Genomic DNA, 22,512 nt, shown 5'->3' with positions numbered 1-22,512 from the left:
GTCCTATAAAAATCCACTAGAACCAGAAGAGATGAATACTAAATAAAGTAAAGTTTAATAAAAAACAACAAAACTAAATACTGTAATGTCAATGAATAGACATTTGGTAAGTGCTTTTGATGCTTCTCAGTCCTTTGGGTTTTACAGGTTTGTTGCACTGAGCAGCATGAACGCACACTTTTTTTTTTTAGAATTTTTATTACATAAACAAATTATTCAGTTTGGAAAAAAAAATTATTTTATTATATCCAGGTTAATGAAGAGTTAAAGCACTTGGTTTCTGTACAATTAGCTATGAGAGAACTATGTCTGTCATGCCCTGCCTGTATTATGGGCCAGTAATGAAATGTTGTGTTCCACCTTAGTCAGGGCACTAAATATAAGAAATGAGACATCCAAAGTATATAACAATGAACTTCAAGACATTCCAAAGAAATACAACTAAAACTCTAATGAGCAATTCTTTTTGTAGGAGAGGATGTGCTTCTGCACCCTCACTGTGGGGGTTCTACCCTCATACCACTAAAATGCATATTGTTTTCCCATACTCAGCATTTTGAAAGTCGAGTACATCCAGAATCTAAACACATGCCATCACATTACTAAGAGTTTTAACATGATTTACTGAAGATATATGTCTTGTGTGTTGCATGCCACATGCACACAGTAAGCAAACATCCTAAATGTAAATTTTTGAATACAAAGCCATGCACTGCTTTGTTTCCTTGGAATACATTCCATGACCCAGTATATATCCATCTTGGCAGCCCCTTCCACAGTTTTGAAAGGTGGAAGAAATTTCTGCACACAGTCTATAAAGATTATTGGTTAGATAGCCTTCCCAGTAATAAAATGGCCCTGCCACAAGGATTAGAAAATGTCATCACTGGCCTTGGACATTTTGAACCTCTTACCATGGCTTGCATGATAACATGCTCAAAAAACAGGAACTAGAAAGAAACAATAATAGAAAATATTAACTTAATGGAAGTAATGGTACACAATCTGCTGCTAACACATAACACACACACACACACACACACACACACACACACACTTGCACACATTCAGTGTGAGCAAAGGTAGGTATTGGAAAAACAATAAATAAGAGCCACCTATATTAGCAGCAGTCACAAATATATCTTATTTAGTTTTTATTTTACAGAAGTTTACATTGTTTTTCTAATACAATACCATGCAAGTGACAGAAATTCAGGGTTTGAATATGATCTATTTTATGCAGTAGTACATAAGAGGAAAAAAAAACTGCACACTAGATAGATGAGTGGATTCTTTTGTGGCAAATATTTAGTATGTTTGAGAAATGTAGCCGACTCAGTATCAAAACTGAGTTTCTGCATGTGGCAATGGAGACACAGGCCCATCTTCCAATGACTGACATAATGAAAAGGTTTTCTGATCACTATTTTAGTTTAGTTTCTCAGTCGATTACCTACCAATTATGCTTTGTAAAATTTTGGTAGTGTACCCTTTTCTAAATTTAGAAAACAGGGAAAAAGAGAAAGGGTCAAGATCTTTTCATTTATGATTATTACATTTCTGAATTGTTATACAAAGTCACTAACATTTTACAAACATAGATAAGCCATATGCAGTTTTAGACTGTAGGTGTGTATGATTACCTCTCGCCATGTATTCCCCGCATCAGAAGAAATGAACATGCTCTTGTTACTGTCTTGTAATTCTGAACCAATATTTCCTAAGAAAGATAAAATGAATAATAAAGAGTCACATAATGGCAGATACGAGTTTAATTTCCTTATAGCAGTTTAGCTGTAGTATGAAAAACATTACAATTGTGAAGTGGTTGGGAGAAAAAAATACATCACTGAACCAGTACAAAGAGCAGCCTAGTGTAAAAATCAACAGGTAATACTGCATACCTTTAGAAGTTAGAAAACAATATGACACAGACCTAGGAGGCATTGCTTGTGTGCTGAATGGGAAATTCATCCATCCATCCACAACTCCTTTTTCCCATTTCTGCACATGGGATCGGGGTGTCATTTCAACAGTGACAATCGTCTAGAGCCAAGGTTTATACCGCAAGATGGCTAGCCCTGCTGCTGCAGTTCTTCCTCACCACACACTCGCACATGCACTCACATCTACTCATACCTTTGGAATGGATAAATATAATTGCTAAATGAGATATATAGATTTAAAATATGAGGAGAGTACTTAAAATTAACTGAATGTCATACTGTACACTTTCTTTGACTGTTTGTTATGCTGAAAGATCTGAATTTATTCAGCTGTGCATAGAGTTTTTCTGCTATTCATTCCACATCACCAAAACACAGCAGATACTACAAGGTACCAGAAGTTAGAAAATGTTTGCAAAACTACATTAATACAAGTGCAGAAGTGAAGAAATATATTTGCTCTTGAGAGTTTATGTGTTTGCAAGTAGAGCATTACAATTATCAGTGAAAAAAGGTTCTGGTTGTATCCAACACGGGCCCTCTCATTTCAAGAATGCTTAGCTGGAAACTGGAAGCATTAGGTCTAAAAATGTTCTTTCAAATAATTTTATTAAAATTTTAGATGCATATATATATATATATATATATATATATATATATATATATATATATATATATATATATATATATATATATATATTTACATATATGCAAACAAGAATTAGACAGGCTAGAGTAATCAACAACATAAACTTGCATTGTATATGGAAGTAAACAGAGAATACACATTTAACAAAACATATCAACAGAAAAACTGTACTAATTAGACACCAGTACTAATGTTTCTGATGTCATTGTTATTCACATATGTAACATAACTACACACCACACATACAGTAACCAATCTGTTTAGAACTATGTGGGGTTATTTTTGGAAAAGAAGGCATATCACCCTCTCTGTCTCACCCAAAGTTTGCCACATGAACAACTACCAAAAGGGGTATTTTTCACCACTGATGAACAATTCCCCTCAACCCTGAGCAAAACAACTATCCTGATCGTTTGTTTCACACCACAATAAAGTATCAAGACATAGAAGAAGGCATGCAGCCCCCCCTGTGGCATACCCATAGTCATATAAACCCAACAAAGGAGCAGTTAAAGTGCCTTAACATTCCTTATATCCACAATGTCTCCCTCTTTCCCCCTAATCTTGTCATGTCTCCCTCCCTTTCACCCCCCCCTTATGTGACACCACTGTCATTTCCTACTCATCAACATATCTCTGTCCATCTCGTTTAACCAGTCACTACTTTCTAAATCAAAATTCTAATCTCAGATCTCTGGCAGAACCAAATCCATGACTATTCCATGCATAGCTATGTCCTTCTTTATTTATCTTGCTACAAAGTGAAGTTCCACATTCTCCTCCATAATTTAATATCATTCCATCTCCATAATAAAACACAAACCATCCTCGAATCCTTAATCTTCTCATAAGTCTCTTCACAAAATTTTATTACATCAATTCAGGACCCGCAAAACAGTACAAAACCACAGCATATGCAGAATCACAGCCCCTTCCACTTTACATTTCCAGCATTATTATACAATTTTCCTTCTTTATTCTCTACTGGCAGTAGGGCATTCTATGGTACAAACTATGTACAGGCCCTTATCTATGACCTATCACCCACATTTCTTTACAAAAAACTTTTTTACTGCAGCCATCAGTCTTTCTATCCTACTAGTAATGGAACTCTTAACAGAGTGATGAAAACAAGTCAGGCATGGATCATTTAAGCATTCATTTCAGAATCCCATATTCAAGACGAGTCTTTTCTGCTATTAGCTTTTAGTGCAGTGTCATGGGTTTGTAGCTTTCAATGTCAAACATATCACTTACTGGCCTTCAACAAGTTTCCATGTTGATATTTTCTACTTTACACACGCGCACAGACACACACACACACACACACACACACACACACACACACACACACACACACACACACACACTCACACACACACACACACACACACACACACACAAACTCACACACACACTCACACACACACACACACACACACACACACACACACACACACACACACACACACACACACACACACACACACACACACACACTCACACACACACACACACACACACACACACACACACACACACACACACACACACACACACACACACACACACACACACACACACACACACACACACACACACACACACACACACACACACACACACACACACACACACACACACACACACACACACACACACACACACACACACACACACACACACACACACACACACACACACACACACACACACACACACTCACACACACACACACACACACACACACACACACACACACACACACACACACACACACACACACACACACACACATACACACACACACACACACACACACACACACACACACACACACACACACACACACACACACACAGATGCGCATGCACATGAGCACACACCCACACATATATTAAAGGTCCAAACAACAGACAGTAGAGGTAAGCCCTACACAAGACTCAGGTTTATTTAGTAAACAAACAAAATGATGACACCACACAGGGCTTTGTTGCTTCAGAAAAACAAAGAAAAAAACAGCATATTAATCACAGGGTTCTGTCAATACAACCTCTTTAGGAAACAGACTGTCTTTAAGATAAAGGAATCCAATGTTGCAGGTCTGACTCAGGAACATCTCTCAGATTCATGACTATAGGCCCTTGTCCAACTTCTATGTTCGTCGCTGAAAGCCTCTCCTAGAACTGAATGTTAGCTCAAAAATCAAATATATCCTCCAAAACCAATCCATGGATATACCTGACTTCACTCTCATACCATGCTTCCATAGTCTCCTTTCATGTGTTCCCTTAGTGACGAACTAACTTACTATCTTCTTGATTTCAGGCAGCCTCTTACATATTACATTAAATGACAATTAAGATATTGTTAACCATTACATGTTGCCTAGCTACCTAGGCAAGGGATTGTTCCCAATCACTACACACACACACACACACACACACACACACACACACACACACACACACACACACACACACACACACACACACACAATTTCCAGTGCCAGTATGTTATAGCATGACCAATATAACTATACATCTATAGCTACATATATAGCTATATATATATATATATATATATATATGTATATGTATATATATGTGTGTGTGTGTGTGTGTGTATGTATGTATAGAGCTAGAATTCAGACTGTCATGCTTTGGGCTATGGAATTACACACCTAAAGTAGATGGTCATTACTATCACTGCATTTTTAGAGCTGAAAAAAGTGCAGCTTTTTGGTGTGTGGCAATCTTAGCAGATGCTTACTCACTAAGTATGCTATTATGGATGCTGAACAGACTTCACAACCCAGTCTGTGTTTCAATCCATACTGCTTTTTTTTTTCATAAAGGTGTGCATTAACTGCTTTAGGGTTCACTGATGCGGTTGCCAGGAGCTGTTGTTTTGTGCATCCATAGGTAGTAGCTTAAATGAGATTTGTAGATTTTCAATTGCATCTTAGGGGGTTAAGAGGATGTTTTAAGTGTCCAGTTATTATGAGGTTGTGTATATAATTTCAGGTATGCATATAATAACCACCTGGGTGGACACATGTACTTATGGACTGTTATGCTCTGTCAGTCTGGATATATTATCATTACTATACAGATAATTAACTATTGTTCTTTACAAGTAACATTAAGGTAATTCCACCTGAAACACAAGACATTTCACTGCCAGAGTGCTATAAAGTTCACTACTTTTCTATATCTTTCTAAAGGATCTCTGTATATTGCTGCCAAAACTCACCTTTACCAAGTATCTCAATGATATGATGCTGCTCAGTTCTGACAAAGTAATATAAAACTTAAAAGCTAAACTGCAGGAAGGCTTCAAAACCTTCTAAACCGGGCTATAGTATAAAGTGAGCATTTTGCAATAGTTATAGGATGTGACACCCATTTTACTAAAAGATCAATTTAATATAATCAATAATGTTATTGAGCACAAGAACTGCAGTGTGTTTAAATTCCACTGTGACAGAACGGTTCAGAAATTGCTCTATTAGCTGACACTTTGCTATAGAATTTCCAATATTCTTTCTTAAGAAGTGGGAAAATCCCCAGCCAATAATGTACATTTGCCAAAACTTGCATATACCCTACATGTCATTGCATTAGACTCCTACCAGAGATGGTTTATGGTCAAATGGGCCCTAGTCTGGGTAATGGACCAGCCCCCCCCCCCCCAACACACACAGTGTCCCATTACTTGACTGTGTATCCCTAGTTATCATAAACACTGTTTAAACCTGTCAATGAGCATACTATTTTATACTATTTTATACTATTTTATATTATTTTATACTATTTTATACTATTTTATATTATTTTATACTATTTTCTTTACTGTTACAATACTTACAGAAATTTGATTAAAAACATTTATTTCAAACTTTATAGCATAAACACTGATGGCTTTTTGCTAACGAAAACAAAATAAAAATAATCTCACACTGAAAGCAGACTTAGTATAAGAAAAGTACATTTCTCTTGCCTTGAAATTTGCATTAATTAAGAATTGATAAGACCATTTATATCCACAGGCGTCCCCCGAATTCAGCAATTATAGTTATGATTGACTACATCCACCTCAGATATCAATGTCAAATTATTATTAATAACAATAATAATTAAAGTCACATATTTCATATGTTTCACACACACACACACACACACACACACACACACACACACACACACACAAAGTTATCTTCTGAAAGTGTACCTGATGTTGTTACTGAACGAACACCTGCTAAAGCCAAATGTTGCACTGACACCAGCAGTTACTCTTGCTGCAACCTGATTTGAAATCTCACATCATCTCTGTATGCAAGCTTGATCCTCCTTCATTGGCTGAAACAAGGAAGCAGCAGGATGTGGACATTGGCAAAGCAGGAACCTTTTAATTGTTTTTTTATTCTTAAAATGACAGTACTTGATCACAAGAAAACTTTTATTTTTCTTTTTACTTTCACTAGAACATTCCATAGTTATTGTGAGGTAGAGATGTATGTTCTGTCAACTGAAGTAGCAACTGCATCGCAAACATGGAAGTGGCACATGATCTGTGTGCCATACCGGGTACCATTGTTGTTACCTTAAAACTGACCTTAAAGAGTTATGAACTAGAAGAACTATATTATATGATAAAAAGACATCAAGGAATTGTTTGATTTGAATTAAAGCTCAGAAAATTATCTATAAGTAATCAATGATCAATGGATTATTGCCAATCTGTAGAGTACAAGCTGTTGAAACTAGTATGCCAGTGAATGGCTGCAAAGTCAAAAATGAGTAACCTTTAACACCAAAGCTGCAGGCTCAATGTATCTGCTAGCAGAAATAAAGAACAGAAAGATCTGATTTGATTCGAGTTTATTGAATGCATGCTTAAATTTGTAACATGAATGCAAAAGAAGCTGTTAAGTTTCCTACAGTACTGCCGTATTAATGTAAAACTGTCTATGAGAAAAGGTGGATTTCTTTCAGAATGCATTTTGGCTTAATGCAAACTGAGATGGTCAGCACCTCTGCTCATCCAACCACCAATGCAGTGGGAAGATATAAACCTCATAACTGAATGGGGTGGATGTATGCTTGCCAAGATGAAGGAGTGACTGCTGACCACTACCCATGCCAAGCAGTCACCAGTTTAATAAGCATGTCAGTCTAGAGTTTTAAACACTGAGAACTGGAGATAAAGTGTGTAAATAGGAATCATTTCAACTCTTCCATTGTCTTACAAAACTGATTCAAGGCACTGGTTACAGTATAGGATGTAAACTGCAGTCAAGACCTTACAGAAAAATATGGGAGACATGGTCACAGACCAGAGAACTGGTGGGCTGATTAGTGGAAATAGATACAAAAAAGGGGAATGTATGAACTTGATAATCTATCCATCCATGCTTACGAGTCAAAGCCAACTCATATAGTGACCCTATGAATAACATCCACCATCCATAAAGTTTACTAGGCAAGGGGGGAATGGAAGTACATTTCCCTGCCTTCCTTTCAAATGACACACTACTATAGATGATTTACAAATCACCACTTTATATACCACATCTTTGTAAAATGGAAGGAAAGTGCAGCACCAAGGAAAAGAAAAAGTATGAACATATAGACTCTCCACAGCAAGTACATCAACTGAGAACCAAAGTGTAAAGCCTCTTACTGTCAGGTGACAAAGCTACCCACTGCACAACTGTGCTGCACAAATGGTATTGGAAAAATGAATCTAAACCATTACGTTTAGGACTTGCATATGTCAAATGCATCTAAATGAGAACATCACCACCTCACTCTAAAGTGCTATTATGAGTACTGGGAAATTTTATTGCATTAATAAGTGCTAAGCCATAATGCACAGGTCTGCCACCATGCATTACCTTAGTAATGGCTGCTAAGGCATAGTCATAATTCTGTCCCTTCCCCATCTCAAACCCTAAATCTTACCTTGCAGCTACACAAGACACACTCAGTCACACAAATATGTGCAAGACTCACTAACAACACTACATCTGTCCCCTTACTGACCATAACCCTAAAGCATACACACATGCACACAAACATACAAAACAGATCCCCTCACCCATCCCCGACCATACCCCTAACACACACACACACACACACACACACACACACACACACACACACATGCAAACATATGAACATACACAGGCAAAACCACTCTCATCTCCTCCCACCCCAATCACCTTTCTCAACAAAACATTCCATCAACATTTTTACCTTGATGATAATAACCAGGCTCTCTCACCACGAAGTTGTAAAATCTCTTAGAAAGTCTGTGGAAGACTCAAGGTTCAAATAAATCAGCGTAAACAAATCGACAAAGCAAAAACAGTAGCTTCACTTTTCCAATAAAGAATCCAGTATATAGACACCAAAGAACTTTTATTGTTGTAAGCGCTTTCGCGTAGTCACCACTACGCTTCATCAGACAGTACACATAACATTTGAAACATCTATTTATACAGAAAAGTAAGAAAAGGCGCCAAATTAAAACAAATAAATTGTTCAATTTTTCAATTAAGTAATTAATTAAGAACTTTAGGTTAGTACACACTACTTAGAAAGAAAAGTCTCAAAATTCTAGGGTGAACAAAGCTATTCATGAACAATCTTCCAGCTGATAACCAAAACTAAAACATAAGGCTGACAGCGAGTGATAGTAGTAATAATAAATAACTAGATGAATGAATAAATAGATAAATTATCGTATATAGGTATGGAAAAGCACAGTATACACATAATAAAAACCAATAAATGCACATAGTAAAATCGAGTAGAATGAGTTTAAAACAGAATGAATGTAGCAAGTAAATATTAGTAGATAAATACCTTGTATAATGAAATATAACTATTTATTTAAAGTAATAACTCATATATATTTATTTATTTGTTTATATTAATCTATTTAACAAGTGCAAAGATGGACTTAATCATAGCAGTAAAAATGAATTTTGTCTTACTCATAGTTATTTTAGAATATATGTAATATATATAATATAAATAATGAGATATGAAATATAAAGTATAAAATATATGATTTTTAAAACATTAATAAAATGTCTATTAATAGATCTAATAATGATTAAGTCATATAAATATTCAATATTTAATGTAAAAAATTTTTTGGAGAAAAAAATTTAATATTAAATAGATATATATTATTACAAATGTATATTGATGTAAAAAATATATACATGTATATATAGTGGGTTATTCTGGCACACAAATACAAATATATTTAACTATTAAAGATAAATAATTAATAATTAATAGGCCATTATAATTACAACATTTTTACCTTAAAGGTATCCATACATTCGATATAAAGCACTGCCCTTAGCACTCATCAAACAAATAGATGTTCAAAGAAATAAAGGGAAGCTATATATATATATATATATATATATATATATATATATATATATTTATATAGATAGATATATATATATAGTCTATATTATGTTGTTGAAATTTGTCAACACATAAATATCGACCTCTGAAACTGCCACAAGGCCACTAGAGTAAATTTTTTCCCAGGGGAAAAAAATAGTTTTGCTGTCATTGGGGATTTGCCATTTTCCCCACTGTATTGCAATCTTGGAGTTGATATATATAGTTGGGGGGTGTGGGGGTGAAGACCCCAATTCTGTAGGGTTTGAAAGTTTGGTTTGTGTGTCTTCGGCCAAACAATTTTTCCCCTGGAAAAAATTTGCTAAAGTGGCCATTAATAATAAAGATGTGTTCAGTTAATTTGTCTTTCAACAACATAATACAGACACTATATCTACTTCAGAATGTTGACCGAAACCATATGATCGACATTCCGAAAGACCAACATCCTGAAATAGCACCATTTACCTACCTGTAAACGCAGTAAAACTGTGTTATGCAGGGGGGCAAGCCCCCCTGCACCCATCACACCCATTGCTACTTACATATTCTCACTCTGGGATCACACTACAGTGCAGGAAAGGGGTAACTCCCAGTCCCGCACTGTAGCGGGATCTCCACTACCATTTGTCGCCCTTTCAAACATTCGGTCATATGGTATCAGCCATATGAGTTTGAACATCTGAAAGTTCGAACAAATGAAGAGCTCCCATATATAGATATATATATATATATATATATATATATATATATATATATATATATATATATACGGAAACACTTTATAATCTCGAAATACTGAAATGTCGAATTTCAGTATCTCGAGACTATAAAGTCGAACTTTGAAAATAGCAAAAGTGCATAATTGTGAATTCAAATATCTCAAATTTGCAGTTATGGCGTTATGCTACATAATGTCCAGGATTATATATGGATGGTGTGCAGTGCCGTGTGTGGATTTAGGTGTTATGTCAGGTAAATGAGTGTTTTGTAATGGTTTAGGGTGAAAGTTTGAGTGTATGTGAGTGTGCTGATATGTGTGATGTGTGTGTGAGGGACTGTAAAATGTGTGTGTGCTTGCTTTTGTTTACTGTTTGTGTGATCTCGGAGTTAGTATATATAAGTAAGAGGGGGGGTTTGCCTCCATGCTTATTTGTGTTTTAGGCTTGTGGATGTGTGTTGTTTTGTTTGTTTATGTTGTGGTGTGGGTGTTGTGGTTTATGTGTGGTCTGGTGTGTGCTGTGTTTTAAATTTTGCAGTTTTGGGCTTCGCGGTTTTACTGTTGTGTGGATTCGATTTCATGGTCTCAAAAAACTGAAATTCGAGATTTCAGTATTTCTAGACTATGAAGTGAATCCATACACACACACACACACACACACACACACACACACACACACACATATATATATATATATATATATATATATACACACACACATATATATACATATATATATATATATATATGTGTATGGATCTACTACACTATATATATATATATATATATATATATATATATATATATATATATATATATATATATATATATATATATATATATGTATGGATCTACTACACAACAACGAAAGCCCATTACATTGAAACCCAAAACACTGAGACCACAGGCACGAAACCATATAACACCGAACACTCACAACAACGAAACTCAAAATCACGAAACTGTAAAACACATACAAAACACACACACATACACACACACAAACACACAACTGCCCCAAACACCCTAACACAACATCTTACAATACAGATAGGCACTCCCCACATCCCCCCGCTTTAATATTCTAACTCCAAGATCGCACAGACAGACACACACACAAGGCAAACTCACACCTACACATTACAGTACCTCACACACACCACAGTCACAGCACACACTTACACAAACCAATACCCCTCAAAAATACACTTACACATTTATACTTACCTGCACCGCAACACCACAAATGCTAACTCAAAATCCTGTAATGTTGGGATTTTAAATTTCGCGCTTCTGGTCTTTCTGTGTTATGCAGTTTCGTACATCTGGTCTCGGTGTTCTAGGTTTCGATCTTCTGGGCTTTTGTGCTTTTGAAGTAGACCCATATATATATGGATATGTATATGTATGAAATGGTTTCAGAGTTTTAAGCATCTAAAGACTGCTTTAACAAAGTCAGAATTTGGTAGACTGAAGTCAAAGTCCCTAAAACTCTGATAAAATTTGTGCATGCTATGTGCAAAGACCCAGTGATACAAGCAAAGACAGTGTCTGGACTCACAGATGGGTTCCCAATGGGAGTGGGTGTGCATCAGAGTTCAGCTCTGAGCCCACTGCTGTTCATACTGGTGATGGACTACTTGAGCAAATAGATCAGAGGGTGCACATTAACTAAGCTGCTGTATGCTGATGATGTGGAATTACAAGCAGAGTATGGACAGGAACATCAGTAAATGACAGGGGAATGGAATGCAAAATTCAAAGCACATAGGATAAATCTGTGTAGAAACAACAGTTGTCATGGCAGAAAGTGGGAGAAATCAAAAGAAGCTGAAAACTGAGATACAAGAGAAAAGAGTGGAACATAAGAACACATTCAAGTATCTATGAGGGATGGCTGAGGAGAAGAAAACTCTTAATAAGGAGATTAAAGATAGAATCAGAGGTGCTGCAGACAAAGGCCACAGTGTGTCAGGGGTTATACATGACAGAAGAATGCCAAAGATGCTGAAAATTAAGGTGTACAAATCAGTGGTGCGTCAGTACTACTGTATGGTACAGAAACCTGGGCAGTAAAGGCACTGCAACTGAGGAAGCTAGAGATGATGGAGATGAAGAGCCAGAGATGGGTGGTAGGATGCACACTGTGGGACAGATGAAGACATGAGGACATCAGAGAATAAGCAACTACAATTGCAGAGGTCAAACAGAACAGGCTATGGTAGTCTGATCACATGTGCCAGAAAGCAGAGTATAATCTGATGAAGATGATTTGGGAGAGACAAGCAAGAGGGAACAATGGCATCTAGAAAAGACATGGATATACTGCATGATAGAAGACCTGTGACATTCAGGCATGACTGGTTAAAAAGGCAGGAGAGTGACACTGAATCAAGAAAGCTGATGACAGCTGATGCAGCATTCCAACCCCATGTAGTAAATGGGAAAACTGAGCATTGATGGCGGTGATGAGGATAATGATGACAGACTCGGGTAGTTAGTATTATCACTATTAAGGCGTATCGAGCAGGAGTCTGGTTGGCAACTGGTCTGCTGGCCTATAGTCTGGAGCCAGTTAAGTTAAGAGGGCAATGCTACTTGTTTTAGATGTGGGTACTAACTGTATGGGTGAAACAGGCCAAATTAGCATGATTTTAAAAAATGAAATTACTCCAAGGCAGCAAGAGATCTGCACTAGGGATTTTCTGGTGGAGCTCCTGGCCCTACATAAACCAGATATGTGTAAACTAGATGGGCTCAGAACTGCGAGGTGGGGAGTGGTGGGATTTTATCACCTGTCAAACAAGTTAACATTACTAACTCTATGTGTAGCATTGACCTCTCAGCAGGTTTATGCATGTTAATTCTGGCAATATGTGCAATCCCTTTTATGGAGATATATTCACAGACCATATGGTATTGTGTCCCACTGTTCTTGAATGAGGCATTAACCTTGCTGCTACTTAAATTGGGTTTAGTAAAGCATGAGTTGCAAAATCTTCACCCTATTTTCCTGGCAATAAATGTATCTAAAATCGTGGCCACTCCAGTGGCATAAACGGCTAAAGCCCTGACTTCAGTCCAGCCAACCCAGCTTTGATTAACAGCTTGGGCTACTGATGGAGTGGCAGAAAGGGGTGGGTATGCCCACACTGGGAAGGAGGGTGTAAGTTGATGATGCTTCATAAGGGAAAGAGTGGTCCATATAGTGGAGTTGCCCTGAGACACAGTCAATGAGTATGAGAGGCAGGGAAAGGGAAATTGTAAAGGCCACATAAAAGAAGCCCAGGATGGAAGCACAATTGGCCAAGTTCCCAGGACCACCATGGGATCCAAAACTGATCCCAGAAATACCAGAATAGTCTGGAGAGGTTGGAGGCCAGCTGGTGGACAAGGCATGGGAGTGCAGCAGTGGGGGTAGGGTTAGTACAATGAGGTGCAAGAAACCCAAACTTTGGACTGACAGTCTGGCAGCAGTTCTATTTCATCTCATCTGTTACAAAATGGTTGCATGAAGGGCAGGTAATCCATAAACCACTGGTAGCTTCAATATGTATTGTTGCAAGAAGCCCAGGTTACTCCCAATTCAGAAACTGTGCTCCTGATTGATACTGGAATATAGAAAGGAATTTTCCTGTTTTATCATAATCTTTGGGCCCCAGTTTATAGTCTGGATTATTACTGCACTGAAGAGGCCTACCACAACATTGATTATAAATTATTTTCTGTGGTAAGCTTCTCAAACTACATGAAACACAAGACGGTGGTACCCTTTGTATTACTGATGATGTCACTGTTATTAAACATGTAGCACTTACTGAAGGGTCTCCCTCCAAGGGACACCCTGAAGGTTACACTATTTGCACTACTTGTGCAAATTTGGCTCATTTGTTCTGTGTGGGTGGGACCAGATGTTCTAAGACCTGCTGTGACCCCTATGGTCCATTTGTTTTCTGCTAAGGTAGTCTTGTTGACCCATTGAATCCATCACTGGTGAGCATACCTCTCAACTGTCCCTGATTTTCAGGGACGTCCCTGATTTTGACTCAGATTTTAACTCTGTCCCTCTTAATCCCTCCTAAAACTAGTGACTTTTGGAGGAAAGGTGGTGAATTACACTTAATGAATAATGACAATATTTAAGAGTTAGAAACTTCTTTTACTTCAGAAAATGTGTATTAATTCATATGCTCTGATTCTGTCAATGTTTCAAGTTAATAGCACTAATATTTTAAAAGTGTCCTTGATTTTTTCTTGACTTGTCCCTGATTCTGTTGAAATTTGTCCCCAATTGGTTGAGAAGTCTGCTGGTGAGAGTTGTGTGTTGGGGAAGGGTCAGCTTGTTCTTTCCTCTGAGTGAGCTACTCATAGGTTGCCTGTTGGCTCACCATAGATGCCTAGTTTAAAACATGCTTGTACTAACACACACACACACACACACACACACACACACACACACACACACACACACACACACACACACACACACACACACACACACACACACACACACCTGTTATTCTCTATCTCAACAGGAAAATCTCTGTTCAATACAGCATGAGGTAACATGACTACTACAGGTTGGGCAGATATCCAGCCACCTCTGGTGTACCAGTTTTGTAAGTATAGCAGCATCCCTTTCTACAAGTGGGAGCAAGCAAGTGTCAACCGCTCAAGCTCACTCCCATCTTCAAGCCATTCAGATACCCATGAAGATAACTGAACACAGATCACCTAGGCTGTATTCAGGGCTGCATCACCATGCACAACAAGTTGGATTAAGGGGTAGAAAACTCTGTGCAATACCTCCTTGTCATATGGGAAAGTGCATGGAAATTACTGTTCAATTGTCAGAGATAAAGAGGGCTTTTTTTATCCACATTACAGTCATACTTAACAAAGCAGAAAAAGTTCAAGACAATTTATAAATGTGACTAAAATGGTCTACATGTGGTTTAATTGCATTCCACAGGTTGCTGAGCTTAATTCTTCATAGGCACATCGGATTAAGAAATATCTGGATTTCTTAATCGATAATGCCATTGACTTATTTATTCAAGAAAATTATGGCATTTATAGAAGACGAGGAATGCCATCTATGAGGCATAGAATAAACATTGATCCACCATAGCAAGGTACATCCCCATTAAAATGATAATACTCTGCTCATTCACTGTAGGCTTATCTGTATACCATTAAACCCATCCAATCATATATTACTAAGGCTACAGACCAATTCATTGCAATTTCTGTGAAATAATGATTTATCAAACTGAACAGAGTGAAGCTTTACTCAATGCATTATGGAGGCAGATAGAAAGCCCCTGCTATACAGCTTTATGCCCTAGTGTCTAAAATCAGTCTATTGCTCAGAGCTTTTATGTCTTCTGTACTTTTATGCAGAATGAGCACTTTGCAGAGGTTTGTGGGTTGGCAACATTCAGGAAGTTTTGATGAACTGCATGTGTTAATAGGACTGCCTAAATAGGATATCATCAGTATAATGGAAAAAAAAGCTTTTTAAAGAGGGACCAGTCTAGAAAGATGGGGAAATCAGTGTCCATTTTGTAGAGCTGGAGGCCCCCTGATCATTTGTGCAGACCATATAATAAAGAAGCTTTACCATGGTGAGAAACATCTTGGATGCTATAAGGAAGGCACTTATGCATATTCAAGCAAAAAATCAACTTAAATATCATTTGTGTGGCAGGATTATGAAGGACATGTACCTAGTAAAAGGCTACTTACTGGAAGTGTAAAACAATGAGCAATAGTCATGACAAATTTGATAAAGAATGAAAAAAATGAGTCAGATATATTTACAAATTGTGAAAAAAAAAACTTTATGGTATTATTGAAAGAAGAAATTCACAACATCTTGATGGACAGGACAGTAAAAAAGAGCTGATATGCAGCAAACCTAATTAAGGGCTGTGTCTCTGCAAAATCTATATATAATACATTTCTCTCAGGTGATAGTATTCCTTATTGTGGCTAACGGATTTCATTTCTGCCTACCTTGTTTATCGCAGACAGTGTGGGCAGGTCAGCATTACATATTAACATATGTGTTACGGTCAGCATTACATATTAACATATGTGTTACGGTCAGCATTACATATTAACATATGTGTTACGGTCAGCATTACATATTAACACGTGTTACGGTCAGCATTACATATTAACACATGTGTTACTGCTGTCATTTGTTTGATAATATTTGGTTAGTTACAGATAAAGTGTCACAGAAATGATGAACAGGCCTGTTCTACTCTGTTCCTCTCATTCTCATTTATGTGGGATTTACCAGGCTTTTGATGTTGGCAAAAATACGCCTAGAATTTATTCCTGGCTTCCTATGCTCATCTAGCTCTGATTTTAAGCTATTGGAAGAAAAAATGGAGGCAGATTCCCTTTTAGTTTCACTTAGAATCACTCATAAAAGTATTAAGTGGGACATTAAATCTCTGCAGAAAACCCTCTTGTGTGAAACATAGAATATAATACTTCAAATTCCAGTGAAGATAAAGTCTGTTTTAGGCTACGTAAAGAATTTCATTTGGTTGAGGAATCTTGCATATCACCATAAATGAAAACCAAAATGGTCTGATTTTCTATATTTACTTTGTTGCATTTCAGTTCTGTTTGCTAATTTGTATCCAGTTTTATTCACCGCTCATTGCTATTAGGTTACATTATTTACTATTTGCTTACCAGCTAGTAGTACAATGTTAGTGGCCTCTTTTCAAGGGAGACAACGCAGAATATTATATGTTATCATTATAATATATTTATGTTATATTATTATCTTAGACCACATATAATGGAACTTCTAAATTATGTAGCCCTTAGTAGAAAATGATATAAATTTCTGCTTCATTACAGGGGGGGGGGGGGTCAATAGAAAGAACATTCATTTTTTTTTAATATTATTGCTATTCAGCAAAAGAGCTTTGTGTTAGTTAAGTGTTTTTTTTTCTCTTGTTCTTCACCTGAGGAGCTGAGGAGGTAGGTCCTGCCTCATGGTACAGGCAGAGGGCGCTGGCTCAGCCTGCTACGCTTCTGCTTCCATGCCACTCAGCTGACCAGCTTTTCACAGATTGTCCAGATTTTTACCTTATATGTTTGGTCTGTTCCTCATAAAGTCCATGGTTTTCTGATAAATTACTGAGAACTGAACTCATAAAAAAAAGACATGCATTTAAGTTTCAGACTTTGTATCCTTCACAAAATCCTGTTATTTTGGTAAATTTAGAAATTTATAATAGGAAGTCAGGAATGAATTATTAGAACAAACAGCAGGTAGAAACAAATTTTTCATTCTGCCACTGTAATTTGCTGGTCAGTACTGGCAGATTTTACTGTCTAGCCCAAGACCTGACCTTAACAACTTAAGCAGGGGATCCTTTTGTTAAGGTTGGGTCTTGTGCCATTCTAGCATTTAACTGATTTGTGTTTTTCTGAATATCTGAGTAACTAGTGATTAAATATATGTACAGTATGTAAGTGATTTTGTGTGTGTGTGTGTGTGTGTGTGTGTGTGTGTGTGTGTGTGTGTGTGTGCATGCGTGAGCGTGTGTGTGTTATGTATGTATGCGCATGTGTGTATATATATATATATATCTATCCATCATCTATCTGTCTATCTATCCCTCTATCTCTCTATCCAGTATCAATCTGTGTATCTTTATATTTTACATTCCTTTTGTTCTTGGAGTTTTAAAATTGATTTGGCCAAATAGGAAAGTTTTGTTTTTCATTCTCTCACTATATTAGTATTAAATCTATGAGACTTGCAAAAGGCGCTAACAAGTAATATTTATTATTTAAGGAAATATTTTTAATCATTGAGGGCTGCCAGTGATCTATAACTGCTGCTACTGCTTTATGATTATTTTTCCCTTCTGATCCATGCAGATTTAGTTGTGCTGTTAAACCCAATGTTTCTTTCGTGGCCCACTGCTTCTGTACAGTTGTCTTTGAAATTTCCTTCTTGTCTCATGTCATCTGCTCATAAGAGTGCATACTCAAAGTTCAAACAGTGACGGTCCTTTCCTTAGACTGTTAAAGCTTCCGTTATTTTTTCCTTTGTATATTCCTAGCACTTACTACATACTGCAACATCATATTGACCCCGTTTCTCCACTTTACATTTAAAATCTGTAACATCTAGGGCAAGGTTATTTACTAATGCTAGCTTAGAAACCAGTTCTCGTAAATCAATGTGGGAATAGTATTTCTGATTTTTCTGTACTTGTGAGACTAGGAGCAGAGGGGCATTATTTCCTGCCTACCTGTCATTAGGCAGTGTGTATAGGACTTCCTTGACTGGACTGTTTAAAATGTCTTCAGTTTTAATTCTGGAATATTGTGTAGCTTAGCTGTCTTGCGGTGAGCTGCTGTACATGCTATCCTCCAATGGTCATCAAACGGAAGGAGGCTACGACAAGACTACTGACCTCTGTAACATCTAGGATGGGGCTGCTAATCACTAAAGAATCTGTTACCTGCTAATCAAGAACCAGAGTTGGATTAGTACAGCAGTTTTGCTTCTAGTAAGAGAAGGAGCAAAGGAACATTGATTCTTAGTTGAATTTAGCTCTGGTGAGACCAGCACTAAAAGTAGCCATATAGTAGCTGTTATGAGAATGAACACCATTTTTATTCATGGCAAATCTAATTCTATATTTTCACTAAAGATTAGACCCCATCTAACCTAACTTCAGTGTATCATCCTAAATATTTCATCCATAAATTTGCAGGGTCCTGTCAGAACTATTTCCAGGCCTAGCTCTCTTCTATCTCACTTGTAACATTGCTCAGTAGTCTGTTCACATCCCATCTGTGGATGGTTTGATTGTTTTATGTGTTCTAGGGCAACCCAGCAACTTTCTTATGCTTAACAACAGGTCACTGCTTCTACCAACTGATAGTACAACCTAAAAGATGTATAGATACTTAAGAAACATGGTGGTGAACCTCTCACATCAGCCTGCTACCAGTAAGCATAACACCTCCACAATGCCTCATCAAACACAGCACATCACTAATATCAAAATGTATGCTTAGGCTGTTAAAAATGTACCAAAGCCTCTTGGAATCCTCTCTAAAATTTCCTAACATAATGTGCATAAGACAATACCTTTGATCTCCACTCACACATTCTGCAAATCCACACAGATCCCCCAAGAATCATTGGTAAAGGGTCCACCATGTTTGCTTTTGCTAAGTAAATGTTTTAGTCATAGGCAACTCTAGAGTTAAGTATAAAGACTCCAGGTTCCCCAGACTGGACAAGATGATGGTTACTATAAGCTACTTTTCTGATGCCAGGATCCATGATGTCATAAGGACCCTATGGTTACTTAAGGACACATATGATTTTGGCCTATTGGTGACCCATAGTGGAACAGAATGCCCCAGAGGGTTATGTAGAAAGAGGCATGGTGGAACTTGCTGTGGAAGAGTTAAAAGCAGAAAAGAACTGGTCTTGAGCAATATCTAACCTTTGAAAAGAATGATGCCTAGATACCAAGACAGAATACATGGAGTTAACAACTGACTAACTAATTGGTGTCATTCTAAGGGTGATCCAGCATGTGCTGATCTAGGATTTGATGGTAGATAAGACTTGCTGTATTAGCAGAGATGCTTTGTACCTCCAGCGCTACCATACACAGGCTATAACCTTCACTGGTCCACAGTGTCATTTTAGGCACAGTCTTCCTAATGGGCATTCCTACATAGCAAACGCAAATTTGGACAATAGCATGGTGGTTCTATTCAATGCTTTTAGTCTAAATAAAAAGATAACAGCATTTAAGGCCCTCTTGTAACTCAGACACATTCATATGTGTGTAGTTTCAGAGACAGGGTTTCACTGAAATAACAGCATGCCCTCTTTGCCATGATTTAGCACCTATCTTGCTTTCAGTCCCTTGGGTAAATGCGGGAGAATATCTGCATTTGACAGAAACTCTGCAACCTTGCTTCAAATTACAACCTTAACAAGGAACTCTTGGGGCCTGGCATCATCCTTAACTAATCCAAAGTATTACTCCATTACTAACTATAGACCCCCATTAATGCCCCACCAAAATATGGAGTTTACCTTAATACCTTTGGGTGGTTACATAAGAACCTATACACTTTCTTGTTAGCGGATGTCAATTACCCAAGATGTGACAGAGTTACAGCTCTAAAATGGGCATGCTCATTGCTTCATAAACTTGGTTAATAACAATGCACTGGAGCACACTGTAAAACTACCCACTAAAGACTCTAATATCATAAAGGAAGCTAAGGCAAAACACTTCCAAAGCCAGCTTAGTAACAACCTTGAACTGTTCCTTTTGAGCCTATCCTCGGACTTATACACCATGCATCTCCCTATCCTTGGTTAAATCTGGTCACAAATCAGTCATCTTTGTCAGGTCTAGTGCTACCACTCCACCAGTAAATAACCTTCTGTCTAAATTCTGCAAGTCAAACCTACTTCAGCTTGTCATAGATATAATGCAAAATTCCCAACAATCCTGCGTAACTAGACTCAACTGAGAGGCCTGCAACTTTCACTTGGTATTTTTTTACCAAAACAGCTGCATTGAAAAGTCACTGCCTTCCTGCCCAATATATATTTATTACTTTATTTATTTTATTTTACATTTGTTTACCAGGATAGTCCATCTGGATAGAAGCCCATTCTCAGTGGAGACCCTGGGAGAAAAGCTCTGAAGTAAAAATATACATAGATATTAATATCACAAGCACAATTTACAGTGTTTACAATAGCAGCATTTGAAAGTTATACAACAAGAGGAATCATTGTTAATAAAATTTAGATACCCTGGACTAGAATCCAGAGCCATCTGCACCATCAGTCCAGCACTTTAAACATGTCGCCACAAGGATAATAAAAATGTAATCAAAGTAATGAAGAAAAGTTGTAAGAAATCCCCATTTCCTTACTACAAAGTCACAACGTAATCATGCAGTTAGGGACTCTAAGAGCATTAATAGAAAATGTAAAGCAGAGTATGAAGTGAAGGTCTTTAAAGAAGACAAGGGATAGTGCAAACCATTCTTCAGTTACAATATGTCCAAAAATTAAGGAATAATGTCAAACAATGTGCTGAGTTCATCAGTATAATAATATCACACATTCTGATCACAAGGATGCAGCTAATATATTAGTATGCACAGGTAGTGCTGGCATTATGCCACTTACCCACATTGTTACCTCTACTATCCATGAAAATTTAGTTTTCCCAAAATCATCTTAGAGCATGTCTTAGAATTCTTGTCAAAGGCTAAAATTATTACATTTTTGGGACCGGATGGCATAGCAGGCTGCATTCTGATCAGTACAAAGTAGGCATCATCTGAACCTCTACTTAAACTGTTAAGCCTCAGCCTATCCCCCAAATATCTGTGCTGAATTCCTGGATTACAGCCACTGTGTCTACTCTATACAAGGATGGCCTTTCTTTGGAGCCTGGTAATTATAGGTACATCAGCCACACCAACCATACATGGAAAGCCATGGAACCCAGTATAGCAGGACTCATTTATGCACACAGGCAATTTAATTGCTGTAGAGTCCACTCAGTTTGGTTTTGTGAAAGGCGAGCCTTATCTCTTGGACCTACTAAATTTCTTTGAAATAGTTATAGGGTTGTGGACAGTAGTCACTCTAGATACTGCTTAGCTTGACCAAACCATTTAACACTACCCTCTATACTGGTATTATTGAAAAATTAGACA

General features: G+C 37.3%; 1 protein-coding gene across 1 annotated transcript in view; it reads right to left on the bottom strand.

Annotated features, from left to right (window-relative positions):
* LOC122788639 (VPS10 domain-containing receptor SorCS1-like) overlaps positions 1-22,512 on the bottom strand; it is a 1,297,464-nt gene that overhangs the window by 833,506 nt on the left and 441,446 nt on the right. Inside the window, exon 8 of the mRNA XM_044055539.1 lies at positions 1,644-1,720. Coding sequence (XP_043911474.1) covers positions 1,644-1,720 — 77 coding nt within the window. The remainder of the gene's footprint in view (positions 1-1,643; positions 1,721-22,512) is intronic.

The sequence above is a fragment of the Protopterus annectens genome, chromosome 14.part0 (genome assembly GCF_019279795.1).
Source record: "Protopterus annectens isolate FY-2018-M chromosome 14.part0, PAN1.0, whole genome shotgun sequence".
Lineage (NCBI taxonomy): Eukaryota > Metazoa > Chordata > Ceratodontiformes > Protopteridae > Protopterus > Protopterus annectens.
This window is presented reverse-complemented; position numbering and strand designations above follow the sequence as displayed.